The 24,005-nt window shown below is 35.5% G+C and overlaps 1 protein-coding gene across 1 annotated transcript in view; it reads left to right on the forward strand.

Annotated features, from left to right (window-relative positions):
* The first annotated feature begins 442 nt into the window (after positions 1-442).
* Positions 443-24,005, forward strand: part of LOC108363514 (carbonic anhydrase-related protein 10-like) — a 74,054-nt gene continuing 50,491 nt past the window's right edge. The window contains exon 1 of the mRNA XM_017616899.1: positions 443-578. Within this exon, the coding sequence (XP_017472388.1) occupies positions 521-578 (58 nt within the window). The 5' untranslated portion in view covers positions 443-520. The remainder of the gene's footprint in view (positions 579-24,005) is intronic.

Consider the following 24,005-nt stretch of genomic DNA (forward strand, 5'->3'; position numbering starts at 1 on the left):
AAACTAACTTTCATGTGTACACATGCGATAAAGTGAAGTGTTAACGGTAAACAAAACTCAAACGAAATACTGTAGTGCATTTCAACAAGTGCAGAGACAGTCAAAAATTGCAAGCGACGACCATGAAAAGCTGCTTGAAAGTATGCAAAAAGCTTAAAAATACTACTACCAGCTTATACTTACTATATATGTATGAATTTTCGAGGCATGCAACACTTGACGGGCCGACAGTACAGTAGTACACGCGTGTAGTTGCGGCTTGGAGAGCAGTCGGTCGAAAACAAAAGCAGCTGCAGCAATTATAGCAACGGCAGCAAGTGAAAGCGGTAAAAGCAGCTGAAAAAAAAAAAAAAATAAATAAAACAAACAACAACAACAACAAGTGGAAAGCAAAGCAATCAAATAGCTGCACAATCGTATTTGTGCATTTAACAACTTTCACACAAAACGCATTCGTACAAACGCATAAACATATGTAGGTACACACTATCTCACGAAACTCATACAGTACGAATGAAAAATGAAGCTAACCGAGTTGCTGTCCTATTTTTGCCTGTTACTGTTCACAAGGACACAAGGTGAGTGCAAATATATAACAGATTTGTATCTAACTATTTTTAGATTGTTAGAAATAAAAATGCAATCCTTGGATAAAATTTTGTTTTAGACTTGGAGAATGCAGCATGAATTGCGGGAAAGTAGTACCGTTTGTGGTATTTGCAATTTCGTGCAGTGTGTAGTACACAGGCAATTGTATTTTCTCTTAACAGATTTTGTGCAATCATTTTCGGTGTTATACTGCTAAGTGAAGATTATCTATCTGAAAGCAGCTACTGGTTTTACAGAGGACTTGTGAAATTTGTGCAAAATAGGCGTCTATTACGGTTTTCGATTGCAAAGTGAATTTCTCGAATTGTAAAGTGCTAAAGTGCTAACGATATCAATTGCAGTCGAATTGCACGTTATGCTTGAAATCGATTTCAGAAAATTTGTGAAAACAAGAACACGGCCGATAGGCGTATGGCGTATATTCTTAACTGCAATTGTAGGTAATCATTTTCTCAAAAAATTAACCCAGCATAGCAAAATGCGACTCGACTAGATGCGTTTCGGATTGGTCCTAATATTGAAATTTTCCGTTAGTCGCAAAAACGTTCTGGTAAAATTTTCCAGAACCTCGCACTCACGTATTTCGGCCTTTTTTTTAAGGAATAGTTACATCTCGCTTACCTCATCAGCTTACTGTATCTTCTATTCTTCTTATTTATTGTAACCGCCTAAGCGATTTTGCCCGAGTTCAACAAAGTCTGCCATTCGTTTCTCTTCTGTGCCAGCTGACGCCTATTGGAAGAGAAGTCCTTCTCCATCGATGGGCCGCAAAGTTAGAGGAGTTATTATCTCGCCTAGTATTTCTCTTTCGTCGGAACGTAGCCTAAAACAAACGAGCTTTAATTCAGATTGTGGCGAGAAACTTGCTTAATCGACACAGAGTGTCTTGCCTTTACATTGCGGCAGCTGTAGTAGACGTCGCAAGGCTCCACGTATTTCTAGTCTTGCTGTGTTCAACATATTTTCTGGATGGACGTGATGATAGTCTTAGTCTTCTTGAAGACATCAGCCAGCCGAACGGGAGCTACTTTCCGATTAAGGGTCCAAACTTTCAAAGTGCATGTGCTAAAAACATAGTATTTTAAATTTGTTGTTATCATAAAATAGAGGGTTTTATCTCTATCTTCGGCTTTAACTGAAACGGGTTTTCGCGTGGCAAGCCCTGAAACCCAGCGGACAGCCCAACCGTAACCTGGGAAAGTTTTTTTATGTTCATACCTATTTAGGGCGCGGATCACCATTTTGGTATGTGTACACATAAGTATTTATGTCCCATCTGGACCAGCTAAGATAATCTTAAGTTTTGGATTTGTCACACTTTGCTAAGATTTTTTTTTTTGCTTTGCTGCAGACTGTCTGGATAAGTGTATTATTTCTATTTCGATAAGTTTGAGTACAAACATAAAATATCTGCTGTGAACTCATCTCGTTTTTCTAAATGCCCCATTGGGCCCAAAAAAATCTTGCAGTCATTGCCTGATTTGAAGTTTGTTGTCAATAGGGCCAGCGACAAAAATGTTGCTTTTCTATCTGACGCGAGGCTTTTGAAAAAAAATTTATTTAGCATCGCCGCCGTAGTTGGGAGTAAATTGGCAACTGCATCGGAATTGGTTTGGAGGGAAACAGGTCCTGCTTAAGACTGTTATTATTATTGTTATTGTTGGGGATACGACTTTAAGATCTATTGTGCCCCCTTCATGGATTATAGTGTGTCTGTTAATCCAGTAACCATGAGAAACTTTAGCATGGAACCTAAATCTACGGATTTCACTTCGCCTTTGGCGCCTTTTGCGTTTGTGCATCAGTGCAGGACATTCTTCTAAGATGTGAAGTGTTGTCTCGTTTTCCGCCCTGCAAAATCTGCATCGCTCATTCCTGTATTCCCAGTTTAGTCAGATGATAGTTGAGCCTGCAGTATCCTGTGGGGATTCCTGTAAAAATTCCTAAGTTATTCTTTGTTATGCTCATACATTCCTTGAAGCGTTTTAGGTTATCTGTTTCTTAAAGGTGCTTTGGACTGCTCTAGACCTGGTTGTATTATCCCAATAGAGTTTCCTAGGAGCCTCTTCCTCTAACCGAATAAGTTCAGAGAGTGCCCCTTTTTCCAGGCCACAGAAAGACTCTGGGCCGGTGAAAGGGGTTGATCGGCAATCTCGTTTACTTTAATACCAATATATCCTGGAATCCTGAGAAACCGAACCTGATATTGATATTAAAGTCCGCGCATCTTTCTATGGCGTATATGTTTTCCCATGGGTTCCCAGTATCTTAACCTCGGTCCGACAAACCCCGGTACACTCGTCGGTCAATGAGCCATCAGTGTACCAGGTTATCATGTTTTGGTTTATCCGATATGTCTCTGATATGCCTGCCAAGCTCTTCTAATTATTTGTCTGCAAACCAAACTTGACAAAGGATGACGGAAATTCGTTCCAAAATAAATCATCTTACCACCCTGTCGGAAATATCAACCAACACCAACACAGTTTTAAACCTCTTTGTAAAGCTGAACCTCGAATGCATGGTATCCCTTCTGCCCCGATATTGGAACCAGTCAACCGTAGTAAATCTCTTTTCATCTGAGTCTATATGTGAATATGAAGAGAAGTAAGTACTAAGAAAACCTCCAAGGATGCGGTTGGACAGGTTCTCATGGCTCCGGTTATGCATACGCATGCCAGACTTTGTATCTTGGAGAGCACTTTGATTGTTCCAAGTTGTGAAGTTCTATCGGTCCAAATTATGGCTCCATAAGCTATCATGGGTCGTACTATAGTCGTGTAGATCCATCTCAGTATCTTTGGCGTGAATGCCCAACTCTTTCCTCCCATGGACCTACACGTCATAAATAATCTTACATGCTTAAGATTAATAATATAATAAAAGTAAAGGTGAGTGCATAGGTGAAGAAAAGGATAAAGGCAAAGGTAAAATAAAAATAAAAACAAAAAACAGATGCGTAAAGGTAAAGACAAAAATGAAGATCAAGAGGAGAACGATAAAAGTAAAAATAAAGGAAAGAAGATTAAGATCAAGTAACTGTAAAGAAACCGTTATATATGTGAATATAGAAAGGCCCTGTCTAACATTTTTGTTCCTTTACCGAGTAGCTATACAACTTTACAACAATTCAAGCTCTTCAGATGTAACTTTTTTCATTTCACTGGTTTTTCATAAACATACAACCGAATCCTGAAAGTAGTGATCTACCGACTTGTGTATAGTGCTGAATTTCGTACCAAAACGAGTTGGGCCCCTTCTAGTAAAGATATAGAGATAAATATGGAAAAGGCATAGAGAGATAGGTGGAGATAGAAGCCATAGAGTTGTTTGATATACGATGTTATGGATTAAAGTATAACTCTAGGCATATAATATTATATTAAATAGCCTGTCGTTTTATTCATGAGGCAAACAAGATATAATTTTTAAATATTTAATTAAAAATATCCTGGCCTGGATTTTTTTCAGCCAATCCACTTGCGAAATATTTACAACACCGACTTCAAAAAAAGGCCTTAAAAAGTGTAAGCGGACATGTCTAGAATCTTATCGGCAAAATCATTGAATATTTTCATACAATTCGAAACTTAAACTTTCTGCCACCTTCAGACCACTGTGCGGCATACTAATTTATGAACAAAACTTTAAATTGCCAAAGATTTATCTAACAAACAAGGTCATAAATAAGCACTTTCGATTACTTGTAACTCGCCACAAAGACACATCTTAATTCAAACACTCCTTCTGCTGAATTCTCTACGACACGCTCATCACTTTAAATGCGTTAGCATATTTTTGTTATTTATTGGTACTTCACTTGTGGAACTTTAATTTCTTAAAAGTGCATTTATCTGCAAGAAATTTGCTTTACTTATAGTTCTCGCACTCTGGCCATTGCACGTGCACACAATGAGATAAACACATAAGTACACATGTACATACATATCCATGTACATATGTATGTATGTATATGCATACGCACCGGTAGCGATTTGCGCAATTTACTGTAGAGTCTAAGGCAGCCTTGCAGCTGATTTATTGTCCATAAAATTTATGGTAACTTTAATCCAAGCATTTTGCTTCTTGTATGTACTGTGCAACAGCATTTTTTCCACCCCCCATACACTACTACTAGCGGACAGACAACAGACGGGCAAATAGTTGTGCAAAGGATGATCAGTTGAAAATTTGGGTTGGCGTTGGTGATGGCGGCAAGGTGCGCGGCGGCGACAGCGGCGGTGAAAGCGAGGTGGGTGCAACTTAAGTAAGCATGCAATTTTAAATTCTCCACACTGATAGTGTCTGCTTATGTTCCTGCCTTGACTGTGCTTAACGTGAACAATAAATGGTAAAACTTAAATATCCTGGCGTCTAGCAGTGAGATCCAAGCTTCCTGCTCGCCGATTTCGTTATTATTGCTATACACAACTTATTTCGTTTGTTGTTGTTGTTTTTGGCCTGGGCGGCTATAGCAGCTCATCCAGCTCTCAACCTTAATGCTGCGGGTTTTTTCTTTACTTAACACTGCAGTTTTGCTGTTTCTGCCGTTGTTGTTAGTTATTTTAGCGCAGCATGCATTCCCAGTGAGTTTATTTAAACAAATACATGCGGACATGTGCACTTACATACACATACACACAAGCATTCAAAAAGTCTCGTGCAAATACAACGCTCTCTCATACATATATGTAAGTCACTTTATATGTATGCATACATATGCACATTCATCTGTACATACAAATTTATATGTAGGTATGCAGCAAAGTATTTTATACAGGGATCTATAGCTTAAATTCCGCTGAAAAATGGGGCAAAAAATGTATTTGGGTTACAAAAGTTTTGAAAAAAAAAAACACAAACGAAAATAAAATATGGAGTCGAAATGTCGTGCTAAGAAAGGTGGGGAATTAACAACAGCCACTCTCACTTACATACATTGTATGTGTGTATGTATGTAGTATATGGGAGTACAACGAAAGCGAGATTGAAAATTGTGCCAGGCAAAAATATTTTCAAAGTAAATTCCCTGCGCATCAAAGCGCAACGCGGCCGAATGCAGCGCAGTGCAGGCAAAAGCACCACTGCAGTTGTGTTTTTTTTTTTTTTAATTCATGGTGGATAGCTTGGTCGCCAATAGGAGAGTCGCGCGCGATTTTCATACTTAAGTAGGTGTGTAGTACTGCCGGTTACGCTTAAATTTATACAGAAAGTTTAAGAATACTTTGGCTCTATTGATAATTAATGACTGGCGAATTAATGCGGTTATTTACGAATGTTTTCTGTGCCGCAAATGGAAGTGCGGATATGATATGATTCGAGGAATGGCAACACTTTTAACTATTTACTAGTTATTGCGAAAAATAATGTTCCCCCTAATCTAGTTTAACTGTTTGCAATAAAACAATGGTGTATCGACACACACCAGTGGCGGATACAGACTTTTATTTTCTAAAAATAAGGTGAAATTAACAAGACGTCAAACAGAAAGTTCGAGCTACATATTCAACTGGTAATATAATGTAATCTTGTAAAAAGTAACGAAATAAAAACTTTTACATTAGGGCAATTCCATCGTCACGGGTATGACATTTGTACAAAAAAAATGCTAAGATAGTTCACCTAATTATAATAATGCAACGACGACACAATCACGAAAGGATGTTTATTGAAATTCGGTGGTGTTTGCTTTCAGTTTTCTTTTCTTCAATTTTTCCTTTCAAATGCGAGTAAATTGCGCTATGCTTTGGCATCTGTAATAGAAAGTCTTTTGTTAAACAACAAATCCCAAAACACTCAACTGAAATACTTACTTTTTATCACAAATTGCACTAAACGATGTAAAACATTGTATATTAAATGTATTTTAGAGTTAATGTCATTCCAACGATAAACAAGTGGTAGAATTACATTTCCGTTTTTATGAGAGTTTAGTTCACTTTAATGGACGAACTAATGAACCAGTTCAATTAAAAGAGCTAGCTCTTTCGCTTCTTAGTTCAAGAGCTCCCCAAGCCAACTAAGATGGTTTCTTGGATTCTTGATATAGTGCCCACCTATTCATCATGAATGGTCGTTTTTATCTATGGTCGAAAAAACTGCCTATGTGAGGCTTTAACTAGCAAGCGAGTTCTACCTAACTACCTTCCATGCTGTGCCAAGGTCATCAACTGTGCCAAGTTTGTTAGAAATTAACTAAGAACTACGTCCATTTTTCAAAAATTTATAATGCAATGGTAGTAAGTGCCACTTTTGATTGAATAAGCTTCTATAGCTACTAAAATATTTCCGTTTTCTTATTTTTACAAACTACCGTTGCATGGGAGGTAGGCGTGGTTATTGTCCGATTTTTTCCATTTTCAATACCCTCCGTCTTTGGCTCACACATACAAGTTTCGTTAAGATAGGGCGGAACGACGGTCGGACGGACGGACGGACAAACAGTCAGGACTTAATCGATTTCTCTTTTCATTCTAAGTATTCATGTAAATATATTTGTGTGTACCAATCTCGATTCGTTTTGGCTATTACAGACAACCGTTATGTGAATAAAGTTATAATACCCTTGTACACAAGTGGGCTCGGATATAAAAATGGGAATACCCCAAAAGCAAACTTCTCCTTATGCGAATTCCTTAAACCACTCCTCAGTGTTACAAGTCATTCCCATCCACAAGTTTGCGCCTTTACTTTCCGTTTTTTTTTTATATTTCCGCTGCAGCTGTTTAATAGTTTATTTTAATGGAAGACGAAAATTTAATAAAGTCATATTTTATTTAAATCATCCGTCGACAGAGGCCAATTGTAGCTAATTTCAGAAATGCATGTAGACATTAGCCTCAAAAATGGCAGCAAAGCATGTGACAGCATTTTCCTTAAATGCATCCTGCCACTATACGATCTATGTAAGTGTGCAATAATAGTAGCAACAAACACGAAAGCACTAACCATAAATGGTTAGCCAAAAACGAAAAAGAAGTGACAGGAAAAAGTCAACAAGCAGCAGGCGGCAACATGAAATGCAAATTTCTTTAAAACGACACCACCACTTATGAACACAAACAAATACGACTAAAGGAATGCATATGTATGTATGTATGTTATATGCACTCTGGCAACTCGAAACAAAAGCAGACACATTGCAAGAATTCTTTGTGAAAATGGAGGCAGTAAAGAAACGAAAAACTAAAACTGCCAGTACGTAGAAGAGAGAAAATTTTTGTTTGACGAAGAAACTCAAGTTTAGCAAATGTACATACCTTACATATGTATATATGTATGTACGTACATATGCATAGCAAATGGATAAGTGAATGGGGCAGTTGTAACAAACGCGACTTACGCTGTGCACTTTGCATGCAAAACATGTGTCCGCATCCGTCACATGCATATCCGCATCCGCATCCAATGCTGCCACCGCTGTGCGCATGTCTGACTGACTGCACGTCCAGCTCAATTTCAATGGATTGTCCAAGTACCTACTGAAACTGCTATTCATATATGTAGTTACGACGAACATGTCTGTCGCTTGTGTTATATGTATGTAAGTATTCGTTTGTTTTACACATAAGTTCACTTGACGGACACGCATCGTTGACCAAATTTAATAGAAATGAACATTTGCTTTGATGGCTGTGAGAATGCAATAAACATATACATGCATATCTACAAATGTACATACATACATACATACATACATAAGCAATATGCATACTGGTAAGTACCCGAAAGGAATTTTGAGTCATATCTAGAAAAGTATGCACCTAAATAAACGAAACATAAAACTTAATTAGTGGAACTAGAATTTTTATGCGACTGAATTTTGTACATAAGAAGCTACACTTGATTTCATTTCTATATATAGGTGAATTTTTGTTGTGGCCTCAGGGTGACTTCTTTTTAGAAAAATAGTAATGCCATTTAGTTCTAGCAAAACTACTTAAAAAAAATATAGAAATAAATTTTTCGATTTGCCCGCATATTTAGTAAAACAGAAAAAGGTATCAAAAATAGCCTGATAATTATGTCTTATTATTAGGGCTCGGAATCTGATGTAAATGCATGTTTTTTTTTTATCGAAATGGTTAAGTTATCTTTACGAATCATGAAATTGCCTTTAAAATGGCATTCAATTGTTAGTGCGTATTTCGCATTAAATGCATGATTTTGCATATTTTGCAAAAAATAACTGTTTTAACATATTAATTATGAATATTTTAGTATATTTTATAGTTTTTGTATATTTTTGCTTTTTCTGATTTAAAACCTTTTTTAAATTTAGTCCCTTGCAAAAAAACTCATACATATAATTTTTTCTTAAATATTCATCTGAATATCTTCTCGTATAGCCAAGTGACCATTGAGGTACTCTCTTCTACCTCTGTTAGATCTCGACTAGTGAAAAACTGTTGGAGAGAGCTACCTGGCCTATATTTCTGATGAATGCGAAGTCACCCTAATATGGTTCCTGGCATATAGGAACATTTACGGAAACATGGCAGCGGACGAACTTGCAAGGTGCGGCTTCGCACAGAATGTGTCCCGCGCGGTGGATATGGGCGCTTCGTTCAGGGAGATAAAAGCTACAATTACCATGAGATTCCGTGCCCTACTTATTATTAATGGGAAATAGTAAGAAGTTTAAGAAAAAATAATGGTGTGTTTTTTTTAGTAACTTACGAGTCAAGTAAACAATTTACCCATAATTAATATAACTAGTAAACCCCCATGACTTCAGAATTACATTTAACTTTTTAACAGGTGGCAGCCCCATTGAAACCCCAAAAAAATATTCCAAATGCTTCATCCCGATCTCTCCAGCTATTTCCGAGTGAAGACAGTTGGAAACCCTCTCTAAAACTTTTTTTCAAACTAAAATCTTCTTGAATCTCACACTGTGATATATATTTCATTTACCTGATGAATTAGTTGAATTTGATTTATTAAGCACGTGGCAACGCTCCTAAATAATAATGTAATAACAAACTGGTGCTCCTTCTCCAATTTTTGGCGTTCGCCTTGTTGTTGTCACACAAAAGGCAGAACTCAAAGTTTCATGCCGACTCTGAACGGCGATTTTATTTTTACGAGAAGCTGTTTGTTATGGCAGAAACACACTCGGAGGTTTGCCATTGCTAACCTACACCACAGTGAACGCGGCAACAGAGTTAAACTCGCGAAATTTTCGTAAACTTTTTAAAATGATCGATAGGGCTAACATCAGGTGAGCAAGCAAACCAGTCTTGGAAAATAATTTTATTTCAAGGAAATAAAGCTTTTGTTGACCTACTCGTACCAATTATTGACCTATCCTACTGGATTATGGAGCTGTGTTGCAGATAATTGCGGGCGTATTTAGCAGATGATTAAACCTGTTCGGCCAGTTTTAAAGTTAATCGATTTTTAACATTTTATTCAAAGGAAACGTAACCATTTCACATCCAATTCATATGGCAGAAAAGAAAATAAAAAAGGGGTTAGATTTGTTAAAATATTTTGCATTTTAATAAGTAAATTATAGAGCTGCAAAAGTATCGATATTCGCCGCTACAAATCGGCATTCCAAAAATTTAGTCGCGGATGATCTTTGCCTTTAAAATAAGTACATATTTAGGAAATAGAGATGCCATAATCGATATCGAAAAAAGGATCGATGTAGTTGTCGAAAATGCGTTCATCTGGTCATATTATATATAAGAGTTGATTCATGTCAGAGCTGCTACCATTCAATAGGTTGAAAAAGTAATTTAAGTCCCTGTTGTTCCTACAGGAGTTCGCCCAGGTCTTTAAAAGTTCCGTAAGTTGCCCAACTCTCGTATTACGTATTTTGTTAAGGAAGATCTATCTCGTTTCCTCTGTAGCTGCCAACATCGGCCTACATAGCTCGCTTTACACCCGATCGCCAGCATGGCCGTCTAGGCTGCAAATTTTTTTCTCTGCAGCATCGTGATATTCCCTATCGTACCAATTATTGTACGACCACTTCTTCGCCGGGACCGTAACAGTTACAGCTTTTATTAAAAAATCGCTCCTTAACAATTATTTGTTAACTTTTATTTAATTACTAATTAAATAACCGTTACTTCTGACTTTTATTTTATAAATCCAAAATAATAATTATTTTTGATTTTTATCTAAATAATTTGCAAATAACAGTTATTTTTGATATTTAAAAATATATGTCTTGGATAACCGTTATCCAAGACTTTTATTTATAAAAGTCATAAATAGAAATCAGTCACTGACCTTTCACTTTTAAGTCATAGTTATAAATTCATTTGTATAAGGCGTAGTAAACTTTTGTTCCCCAACACCGTCTTAACTGCGAAAAATGTGAATGACCTTTATACGAATGATAAAAAAAAAAAGTCGGTGACTGATTTATATTGATGACTTTTAAAAGTAAAAGTCACTGACTGATTTTTATTGATGACTTTTTTAAATAAAAGCTTTCAATAACTGTTATCTAAGACATATAATAGAGAAATCAAAAATACTTGTTATTTTGGATTTGTAATATAAAAATCAAAAATAATTGTTATTTTTTTTTTTAATTTTGCATAAAAATTGCAAATAAAAATTTATTTTAGAACTTGGGGTTCGGTGAAAAAATTAATCGTTTGGTATATATCACATAGTTGTAGGACATTTCCTTCATAGTGAATTTTTCAAAGACAGTTTTCATCAATAACTGTTATGTTTGGTCTCTGTTTCTTCGGCGGCCGTAAGCAGCGAGCGGAAAATGGCGCTCCGTTACTCGCTAAGTCGTTGATGAATGCCCTCAAACAGTGGGTGTAGGACCGTCTATTGTGATTACAGCTTTTCTTTTGTTTGCCGTTGTTGTCGTCAAAAGAAGGGTTCTCATTCGAGGATTTCTTGCACCTTTCCTTGGAGCTAGCTAGTTACAGGGCGGATTCCAAACTCAGCGCGCAACCCATTACTGTAGTTTTTCCTTGCTACATTATCTCGCTTCCTAACGCGCGTTCGGTTGCTTGAGCCGCAAGCTACTTACAGCTTCTTATGTTCTACGATCGGATTTTTTTTTCTTGACCACTCCAAGAGCTGTCTCATCGAATGTTGTCAGCGTCCAGGCTTTTTATATAAGTAAGTATGTATAAAGCTGAAAATCTTTAAATTTAGGCGGAAAAAATTTAAATTTTTTCAAATTAAAAGCCAATCGTAGAATAAGTATTTCCTTTTGGATCTTCGAATCGAGGCAGCTCCAAACTGCACATCTGCTTAGTTACTTTATAAAAATAAAATATTATTTATGTAAAATAAAAACAAATTATAAACTATACAGCACAAGCACAAAACATTGTCGCAATAAAAGTCATGCAAATGCAGTTAAAAGAAATTCTAACGACAGCTGTTGCCGCAAAAAGAAAAGATGTTTGAAACTTACTACATACATATGTACATAAGTATGCAGGCTGCATTGAAGTCATGTTTCTATTTAGAAATTTCTGTATGCACAAAATGGCACGTGGTGGTTGTAAAGAATAACTAAGTGCATATAAAAACAAAAACAAATGCGCCTGCTTTGACATGCGTGCACACACACACACACAGTTGCAGTTGCATCATACATACATATGTACATGAGAGTACATCACTGTCATAAAAAAAAAAATTGGAACTGTTTTTCCATCGGAATTTTAAAATATATTCTAATTCAAAACTTCTACCAAAATATTTTAAGAAAAGTATTTAGATTTAAGTGAGCTGGACCGATTTAAAAATACCTCCAAAAAGTGAGTGTTTTATGTGTACGTATATAAAATTAGTATTAATAAATATTTTCCAAAAATCACTTCATATGATAGAAGAGATTAAGTTTTGAAGGTCTACATAAAAATGTTTCAAAATAATGAAAATTTTGGAGGTATTTTAAACAAAATTAAGGTCATGTAAATTTTTATATTTTTTGGAACTAATTTGGCTGAAGTTTTAAAATATAATAAATTTGATAATTCCGGTGAAAAAACCGCAGCATTTTTTTTTTTTGTTTTGGTGAGGCACCCTAATGTACATATAAAATCAAAACATGTATATGCAAATTCCTCCACACACAGCGGTATGCAAAGTAGTAGTTAGTTGCAGACCTTGAGACTGCGGTTAGTATGTCGACAAGAAAAATTACCCAAGCATTTGCTAGAATGTAAAAGAAACTTTAAATAAATCGCAAGAAAGGACACCGTAAGAAAATATAGACGAGTGAAAGCAAAGTTGACGTTGAAAGTTAATTTAAACTAAATTTCACGCTTCCAACACCTGCAAGGCGCCATTAAATAACTGCGGTGAATTGCATGACTTTACTTTCAAATTATATACGAAACTTTGTGAGTAGACATACGTACATACATATACATAAGGGAGCCTTTAAATTTATGTGACGCATGGTAGCACACCACCTTTTGCCAATGTTGACCTAACCGACTAAAAATTTGGCATCAATGCGACTGGTCGAATTGCCCAGTATATGCTTGGTGCGCTGTTGTGGTCATGCATCTAAAGAAAAGGTGTCAAACTTAAAAATTACTTTGGCTTTGATTGGAAGATTTGAAAATCGATTTACCAAAGTTTTACACTAAACCAAAAATACGGAAACACATGCAAGCGCACACAAACAAACAATCACGCACAGGCAAACAAACGTTTCGAAATAGCAAAGCGTGCTCAAGTTCACAAAGCAACTGCATAGCTACGTACACAGATATGTAGTCCATACATACATTTGTATGCAGTACAATACATACTGCGGCGCCCTGCATTTGCATTACGTATACGCTAAGGCGTACAAACGCCAATATACATACATACATATGTAACTAGTATTCACACACACACGCCCGTATATTTTCGGTAAAAGTAGCACACGCGGAAATTGCTGCAGTTAAGTATGTATGTGTGTACTTGTTAGTTAGAGTGATAAATGAGGATGGCATTAATTCTCCGTTAGTGAATTTTCAATGAACAGTCACACGTTCTGCCACAATCGTTGGAGCACTTTCGAATACAAATCGAACCCGAGTAGATATGTATATAACCTCTTTATGTATGTATTACGTGCAGTGCACTCGAACTGCATTATTCGGTAAGTATATTGAATGGCATATCAAGGTAAATGGAGCATTATCTAAATGCCAAAGCACAACTAAGCTTTTGAATTTCCTTTCTGAATTTAATTTAAAAATCAATTTAAAATTCAAGGTCGTTGTGAATGCAAGTCTTCGAAACAAAATAAAGTCGAAACAAGAACTCCAATAGATGAAGTTTTTTTCTGGTTAAACATACTAAATAGTGTACGCACATATGTATGTTAGAGCTTATACACCATACTTCACTTGAATGGCCATATCTTTTTGTTCAAGAATTTTTGTTTTGTCTTCCCTGTGGAGCGATCGTTTAGTACACTTCGTAGAGTAAAAACCTGGCTTAGAAGCACAACAGGAGAAGAAAGGCTTTCTGGACTATGCCTCATAAGCGTCCATAGAAAACTTTTTACCGAAAACCGCGAGATGATTTAGGAGGAAATAATGCAAAATTGTCTGAAAATCTGAGAAGTTTGTTTTTAGCGTAAAAATTACTAAATAAAAAATATATAAAAAAAAGTAAGCGCGCCTGGGCCACACTGGAGAAGTGAAACTTACGTTACATATCTTTTTTTTCTCACAACTAATATACATAGATATGTACATACATACATATATCTGCTTTTGCTTAAGGTTATATTTTTTGTCTTTTTTTTCTATCTACATACCTACCTCTACCCCTGTTCGTTCTAACTACATTTATTTTATTTTGTTTTCCTTTATCTTCACTTTTATCTTTATGCTCTAACGATAACAACATTGATAGGAACATCCAACAAAATATCGATAACAAAACCGAGAAAAATATCGATAGAAAAATCGATAATAATACTGGTAAGAAAATCGGTTAGAAAAGCGATAAAAATATCGAAAAAATGTCCGATAAATTTGCTAATTTTATCACAACCAACCAACCGCCGCTTAAGGAGTTTCACTTCAGAAACTTAACAAGTATGAAGTAACCAATTTGGACGTTCTTAGAATTAATTTTGGGGAAGTGCCTAAAATGTTCAAACTTAGTGTTAGTAACAATCTTCCTTGAACACATTTGTATTTCCCAGAAACAAGATGTGGTATTTTCCAAAATTTAAGAAAAAAAAAAAGTCAATATTTTCTGAGCACTGAAACTGCTTCTGATCACACTCTATACCACATAATGAACATATTGCTAGTGACAACTAAAAACAGATACATCTATTTTATATACATTCATACGCGCAAACAAATCTGGTAAATTATCTGCTGAGTTCTAAGTTCGAGCTTCTAATTTTTTCTTTTTAACTGGTAAAGTCATAGCTTTCTTTCTCAAATAAAAATTATTGAGAAATATTGTGACTTTTGCAGCATATTGCTGTATTTATTTATTCCTTTTTGTAGCATTAAAAATCCTTCCATGTTTACTATATTTGTTAGTTTACCTCAGCAGCACAAAACCAAATGAAAATTACCTCTTATTTTTTATTGGATATTTTCTATGACTCTCTCACAATAGCTGTAGCGTCATTAAATATGCATTGTGATCTGCTGGTAAGTTTAGTTTGGTAAATTTGAAAACGTATATTATTTATAAATGAAACAATAGGAGTATAAACAAATTAGGCTCATTGAAATTCATTTTAATTTAACTTGTTAAGTTTGAAATAAGACTAGAATGGAAAGCGATGTGCAACGAAGGAGACTCTGCATAATATATGTAAGTATGTGTGTACATTAGACCGCACAGTGCTTCGAGAAAAAAAAGGGGGGTATAGTTGATCTACAGAAATCCAATATATATAGACTTATTTCAGATGAAATACTTTAAATCAGAGTAAAAGAGCGCAATGGCTCTGGCGGTAGATTTAACGGAGGTCACTTGAGATTGGACCCTAGAAAATACAATCCAGACCCTAGAAAATTCAATGCTGGTATCTCCAAATGTAAATTTAACGCAACGCGTAATATATATTGGCAAATCACTTCCCACGGGATTCCAATTTAGTAATAATACCGATTCCAGCGCTACCTGGAGGCTATGCTTTGAAATTGTTTTGAACTTACCGTTATCAATACATATTCCGAATATGAGCTAAACCGGATAATAAATATGAATTTTAATTCGACTCCAAAACCTATAAGATGCCAATATATTTTTCGAATATAAGCCAGGTCTCAGGTATATATGGCAAACCTTTTTTGAGTTTGCTTTTAAATGCACAAAAGTAGACGTTAAAACAGACCAAAAAATTTGACTTTAAAATAAAGGAATTTTGTAGAATTAGAAGTTCAAAAAATAAAATCAAGTAATCGGTTTTGCGCATGAATGGATGTACTAGTGTGCAATATTGTCGAAATAAGAGTTTGGCTGCTGCAGTGTCGGATTTTCCAAAGGTTTTGGCAACGTTTTTCGCAATTTGCTGAAAATTAGTTTATCGATAGAAATTAAAATTACGCACATTAAATGTCAACAAAAAAGTAAGCAAACAATGTGTTGCTTAGCAAATTATGAACCTGTACATTTAGATACAGACATACATACATTCATGTGTCGAAGGTATGGTAACTATATGCTTTTGTAAGATGGCTGTATCGTGCGTGCATAAATATTTAGTATGTGTGGAAATTTTGCTGAGATTGCATTTTAAAAGCATATATTCAGTGTGTATATATTTAATATGTATTTGCATGCTATTATGCTTGTGCTAACGGTAGCTGTAAATATTTGTAGCAAAGCATTGAGTAGTCAACTATTTTAATAAACAAAATATCATGCAAAACATACATACATACATCTATGCATCTGCTGTTTGTAGGCTTATGAATTTGCCTACGGACATGCATGTACATAAGCATGTATACATACAGACTAGTACAAATACTATATTCGCTTTTGTGTATATCCATATATGTATATTTGCTTCTGTTTTGATGCTGTGTCAAATCGAGTTAGCCCATTCACACCATTGCAATGCATTGTATGTAGCTTAAGCCAAAGGCTAACCAACTTGTTGTTACGTATACAACACGTAGTACCTAACTTTGATTGCATTGACTATGGCAAATTCGAGAACGGGTATATTAGGATCTGCCAGCTAACGAGAAAGTTTAAATCAGAGACACGCGTGAATTTTGATCCAAATGACCACAGAAGTGCAGGTTCTACCTATGCATATGAGCAAATCTGACGAGTTGTTTTTTTGGTGTCACTTCCTGCTCTCACCAGAAAAAAAGCTAACACATTCTTCTTGCATTTATTTCAATCAATGGAGTTCCAGAAACAGGTGAAATAAAAAATAAGGTACTCAAGTAAATCAAGTATTTGAACAATTTTAGCCTGAAAACGATTATTTAAGCGAAAAAGTATGGAAATTTTTAATTTTTCCATTTGAAGAGTGTGCTACCAAATTAAGAAAAAAATAAAAAATAGCAATTTTATATTTTTTTTTAAATTTTACGAATTTTTAAATTCCAGTAATATAAGACCTCAAAACCGTATGTGCTACGGGGCGTATACGTTACATACGAAAATACATGAGTGGTTGGTTATTTTTACTTTTTTAGTGTATCTTTTTTAAGTTTCCATTTAAATACAATTTCGCAATGGAGTCTTGTTCTTTATACAAAACTGTAAATAATCCATTTTCTCAGATAAGTGTGCCACCATTTTCGAACAAAACCACGTTTTTGTCGAAAAATGTAACAGCTCGTGAGATTTGCTTACATGCACATTAAGATATGTAAATTTCTGCAGAAAAACTGTATTTTTGACTAAAACACTGTAACCTTCAAAAAAAAGAGATTTAAAAAAATAAAGGGGTTTTGTTTTATGAAAACATAAATTACAAACTAAGATAACAAAAATATACTTTATAAAATGGAAAGTGTCTCTATTTTTTCGTAAATAGTTTTATAAACGTAAATTGGTTGCCCAATCGTGTGATGCAGAAAACCTCGGGTAAAACCGACGTTAGAGAAGGAATATTATATTTTGTTTTACACCCTCGAGGTACTTATCCTCTTCGGATGTGCAATAAGGTTTTATTTTTTCGTAAAGGGTTGTCGCCTATACAAAAAATTATAAGATGTGGGCTGTTCGTTGTACTAAAAAGTGAGTTATCAAATGAAAGGACTTGGCTTCCAACTATTCAGTAAGATTTTATTTATTTTTTTGAATAGTGTTGCCGCCTGTCTCAAAAATTATAAGGTCCGTTCGTTGCATAGTGCATAGTGCTTGGCAATTAAGTGTGCAATAGAGCTTTTTTTAATAGGGTTTCCACCTTTCTTCTCCAAATGCGTATATTTACTATATATATATATATTTATTTTTATAAATGAAAGTTGAGATTCCTTTCTCGAAGCCACTGAAGAAAACGGTTCTAAGTTTCCCTGTATGTTCGCTACAAATTTTGGTGGTGGACTTCAAAATCGTCCTTCGCATAAAGGAGTCAATATTGGTGACAAGCAAAATTCAAAAGTGCATGAAAAAAGATGCCTAATTTTGATAATTGGACAATACTGGTTTCATTAAATATGCATATATATATGAAATTTTCTAGCAAACAAGCGGTATGTATGTATCCATATACATATGTAATTGAAAACAAGTTTTTTTTACTTTCCGTAGTACTCGTACAAAAGTAGGTGTAACCTTTTTATTTCATCTTCTAGAATACCTCACATTTGCATACTACATACATACATACGTACAAGTGATAAATTCTGATGATTTCCCATGAAATTGCGCAGACGAGCCAAACATGCCACAGCGTGAATGTCAAAATTAATACTAAAATTTTATTGGTAATAACCGAAAATGGAAAACAATCGAAAATCATCATTACAAGCATACTGAATATTCATTGCACAAGAATAGACAAATAGCAAAGAAAGGATAATGCCCAAATGGCGCCATAAAATGCAGATATGTATTCAAAAAGAAAAGAGGAAAAGAACCAAAAATAAAGTCATCTGCTTGGCGCAGTCGGAAAAAGCGGTAGCTTGCGCTGATGCTATGACCAGCTGCAGGTGAAATTTTCGGTAGAGTATAGATAGAAGAATAGCCACATAGTCAGCTGTAGACAATTGATACTCAAGTAACTAAATTGAAGGTAATATTTGTCTGTAAATAAATACCAAAGTTGGTTAACAAACTGGAACGAAAAACGTGAAGCGAGACTCATTCCACGGTTGACTGTCTTAGTCAAAGGGTATGTAACAATTTTGTATACAGTCATTTTAGGCGGTATTTTTTAGACTAGTTCAAAAAAAAAAAATTTTCTAAAAAATATGAATAAAGCTGTGAGATTTTCATAAACATTATATATATTTTTTCGGTATGCAGTTTTATAGCCCATTTAATTCTAGTCTAACGAAGTGCAAGTTTAAGATGCCTACAAAATACTATTGATTTTTGGAAATATTTTCTGTTGACGGTGTTGTGCATTTTCCTTCATATAAAAAAATATTCGACTTTAACCTTAAATAAATTTTGGAGGAGCAGTGAATTTATGGAAAACTCCTAAGAAACTTTTACAAGTTAGTTTTAAAGCAAGTTATAAAATTTCAAAACTGAAATTGTGTTATTTATATGGAAAATAGTAATTTGCCATGAGTGACCTCTAAATAATATTAATATTAAGGAATGCGCTTTTGATAGGCGCCCTTTTTTACTGTCCCGAAAATATTTCACAGGGGATTGCGAAAACAAAAGAGCGTCGAGTTTTTTGAACCAGTCTAGTATAAACGAACTCCTTTCAAGTCAAGTTGTGTGTCAGCTTTTTCCAGTTAATCACTCGTTTTGTCTGCAATTACCATTAAACTCATTTGACTTTGTGAACTCAGAACACTGACTCTCCCCCACCAGACGTATGTATTAAACTTCGACAAAAGCACACATGAATGAATAATACAGACATGCACGTTCATGTTGTTACCCCAGGAGTACTCGTATACATATGTGTATTAGAGTGATCCAGTACTTTTTTTCCTTGGAACCAGACTCAAAAGTTTTGTTTAGACGTCAAAATAAGTCTCAGAAAATATGAGCCCTTAATAATAATATAAAGAATGTCCGCACCGCACTTTTCGATTTCCCATAAGAATAACAGAGGAAAATTTGTTTTTGTTTTTTAATTCTGATTTTTATATTTAATGAACAATACATTGTACTGTAAAGGTCTTAGAGAGATTTAACGCTCTACAAAAAAGGTCTGAAGTAATTTTTCGATAAGTCGAGCATTCGAGGTCAAATTCAAAATAATTGTGAATTCGACCTTTTTTGTAGAGTGTTCAACGTATCGTTCGTTAAATATAAAAATCAAAAGTAAAAAAAACAATTTTTCCTGTGTTATTCTTATTGGAAATCGAAAAATTGCGATGCGGATATTTTTAATACATTTGAGGGATTCACAATGGTGTCGTAAATGTCGTATTGTTGTATGTCGTAAATTTTACAAACTTAATAAATGTTTTTTAACACTGAAAATTTTTATTTTTTTCTGAATCACCCTAATGTATATATGTACATATAAGCTTACGTATAAGTATTTGGTCACAAGAACGGCTAGATGGTTGGCCCACAGCCAATTGAACAGTCAACTTTTGGTCAGTAAGCTAATAAATGTCACAGCAGGGGTGTCATGTCCACCAAGTGTAGTAATTTGTACAAATGCACATGCTGTATATGTATGTAGTTACTTAAATGTGTATAAGTGTGCGCGTATATGTATGTATGTATGAATATTTTTGGAATGCGCAGTCAAAACATAGCAACAGACGGTTCGTTTGGTTTATCCTAAGTAGGTAAGTATACATATACATATACATATGTAATTGTTAGAATTCTAACCAGTTTAGTCCATTGTTATTGCTTGTGCTATAAACGACCTTCGGACAGCCCCACCTATGGTATACATAGCTTGTCCGCAAGCTAATAAAATTTGTAACAAAAAAAAAAGTACAAGTAAGAAAATGACTGGCACTGAGTTCAAACAACAGCGAGGATTCATTGAAATTAGGCACCTGCAGAGAAGTATGGACAGTCACATATGTGTGTACATATACATACATGTAAGTACATAATGAACATTGTGCAATCCCATAGAAAACTTCTGTTCATTTTAACAGGTAAGATGTGCTAAGCCCTGCGGACAACATCAAATATGCAGTGTAAATATTGTTTTACATATTTCAACTACATACCTAATTCCCTTAATTCAAGTTGAATTTACAGCCTTATTCTGTATCACGATCGATAGGCAACACGAACGATTCGTCTGCAGAGGAATGCTTCAAAAATTAGTCCGGCGGCATCATTTTTACCGGTTTGAACGCAACCGAGACCATTGCAACGTAATGTATGAAAAGCAAGACGAAGACGACCGATAGAGTTTAAAATCCCAATTAGAGAGGTTGTCCTCTGCACGCGAATCGTTCGTTCTGCCTATCGTTCGTGATACAGAATAAGGCCTTTAACCTTTTCAACAGATGGTGACCCGCCTAAGTATAGCTTGAAAATAAACCAGTTTCGATCGATATCCATATTAATATATCATTTCACTTAAAAAATAATTTGAACGGAATTTAGTTTTTAAACAGGAGGCAACCTTCTTCAAACATCTGGGAAATATCCCACATGTATGTTCAGAGTAAATACATATCACTCTTTTTTCGTTTAGCGCATGCCGAGAACGATATTTCATATCTGGTTCCTCCGGTATGGTTAAAAATTGCTACCCCAGGTGTTTATACCGTAGTCTTGCAAAAACTTAGATGTTTAAAAGGAAGGGTTGCAATAATTTCAAAAAAGCCGTCCGCCAAGCAGCTGTGACAATGAGGAAACGGTGTGATATGTATTTGGTCTCACCAACGGTAAAATTTATCGTGTATACACACACAATTAATTTTAATGCTACTGTTTTCGTTTAGTTTTTTTTTATTAGCTACTAGGTACCTTACAAGCTTTAAATTGCAAATTGCAAATATTTGTACGATATATCCCGCACCAACCATTAAATACTCCAGTTGCGTCCCCGCCACTCAACCCTCGAAAGCACCTATCCCGTTTTCCCCACGGGGTTTGCCGGTCCGATGCCCATCTGTCTAATAGTAATCCATGTGCACTAGTCGAAAGTACTCTCACCTGCTCTTTTCCCGTTGAGACCAATTCAAGGGTGTTTTTTCGGCAAGCTCATCCTCAAGAAAGGACAAGAAAGTACTTAGGCACGAGCAAGATAGTGGTTAGGCACTCTTCAACAAGCATTTAGCACACAATTTAGGGTTCTAATTATCGCTTGTTAGAGTAAATATTTGGCTCCCTATCCGACGACGTGCAAATCAGGAGCCAATCGACCGATTTCTCAGCAGAAGCCGCCTCCTCTGGAAAATAAATACTGCAATGATATTAAAAGCTTAATTTAAGACTTCAGTCAAACTTTGACTCTTCCGTGTAAAAGCCTCCTACCAACTACTATTACTTCCCGTCCATTCATCTCTACATAGCATGTGAATAGCGGAACAGCTATCTAATTGGTATATTCTAGCCACGCAGTGATCCGCATTATCAGGGATAAGGTCGAAACTTTCCAGATTATAGTAGCACACAGATTCTCAGTCAGTTAATTATCCGGTGCTCCTATGGCCACAAAATTACCTGCATATGACAGCTTCTTGTCTCAAAACAAAGACAGTTACTTGACTTTGTACGAAAGCACAAGGTATTCTGGAGCTGTTTCGTAATGCTAGCTTTCGAGCGTCCTTGTCCACCGCTTGGAACACATTTAGTGTTGAACCGCACATCGATAGCATTTCGCTCTTTCGTTTCCGTATATGGCCCTATGCTCTGGGCCACCTAGTATATATAAGGGTAATTTTGGATATGCTTAGAAATCGTGGCCAAGCCGCTACCCAACTAAGAAAGAGTAAAGCGCCTGCGTAAGCGCATGTTGTTTGTATACCTTACCACCAACTTAATTGCAAACGTTTCCACATAGATAACTCTTGCGTGTTCAGTAAAAAATATTTTACTAACGCCGCATTCCATCTCTCCACCCTCTGCAAAGACAACCATGCCTTCCTAGTTTCAGGCCTCTCCACCCTGTGGTTAGGGATTTTTGTATTGAGTTCGCCTTTGGGATGATTTAGTTGGTAAATATATATCTCTTTGACATCAGATAAGAGTCTCTTTAGGATGGCACTCCAATCTCCAATCTGTTTGAGCTTTTACCCTTTAAATCACATAAACATACAGATTGACCAGAGATTCGTAAACTCTTGACTCAGATACGTATATTAGGCGTATGACTTTTGTTTAGTAAAACAAGATCAGACCTTTGAAAAAAAAAACAAATATTTTTGTATAGACTTTTTAATGACAAACCTCTCTCAGGAAACGCTGAGAAGGAGCATTCATTTTTAACGAAAATTCATGACTTCGACTAGAAATTTAAACAAAACCAAAACAAAGAAACAAACTAAAAATAATAAAAAAGTGAAAATTTAAAGGTAAAAAAAGGGTTTTCAGGTTGAAAGTTTTTTGTCAATTTTCCATAAAAATATTGTTGATACTGTAATTAAAGCCTTTTTAACAAAAATTCAGAAAAACTCACTAAATTTTTATCGAAAATTTTGAATTTCTTAATATAAATTTATAGAGAATTTTTTAACAATTTTTATACTCAATTCCTGATTAACCTATCGCTCAACTTATGCTCAGCTATTCATATTTGTGTAAGGGTTTTCTAATGTCAATTCACTGTGCGCCAATCTATTGCCGCCATGCAACGTCACATTATTTGTACATATGTACATGTAACTTTATTCGTATTGCTCTTAACTGACAACAACGGCATGCCAATTGACCATTTGCCCTTCCTTTATTTCCAACGACGTGTCGTTTGTTCGCCCACTTCTCCTTTATGTTGCTGTTGCATGCGACAACGATTGCAATTGCCCACTGGCGCAAAGTACAACGGTCAATTTGTAACTGTGGTTGTTACTGCCGCTGCTGCTGTTTTTGTTGTTATAGCGCCGTTATATTATTGCGCCCGTCAAAGCCATGAAATCCCAACGGGCTTTATTGCAACCGCCATATTGACCTTGCAATTGCTGGCACACACACACCCTTTGCCCGATGTCTGGTGGCACTAAGTTCAGGTGCCATGGCGCTGATGGTTTCTCCAACTAGTCTCCTTTGTGTTTACTTATAGTATTTGTATTTGCCTTTGTCTGTTTACTGTGTGTCATTAAAGCGCTGACAAAGTAAAGTTTTATGTCCACATGTAACCATACATGCACACATACATACATGCATGAATAGATTAGGGT

The sequence above is a fragment of the Rhagoletis zephyria genome, unplaced genomic scaffold (genome assembly GCF_001687245.7).
Source record: "Rhagoletis zephyria isolate East Lansing unplaced genomic scaffold, Rhagoletis_zephyria_1.1 Rzeph_scaffold_01293, whole genome shotgun sequence".
NCBI classification, from domain to species: Eukaryota; Metazoa; Arthropoda; class Insecta; order Diptera; family Tephritidae; genus Rhagoletis; species Rhagoletis zephyria.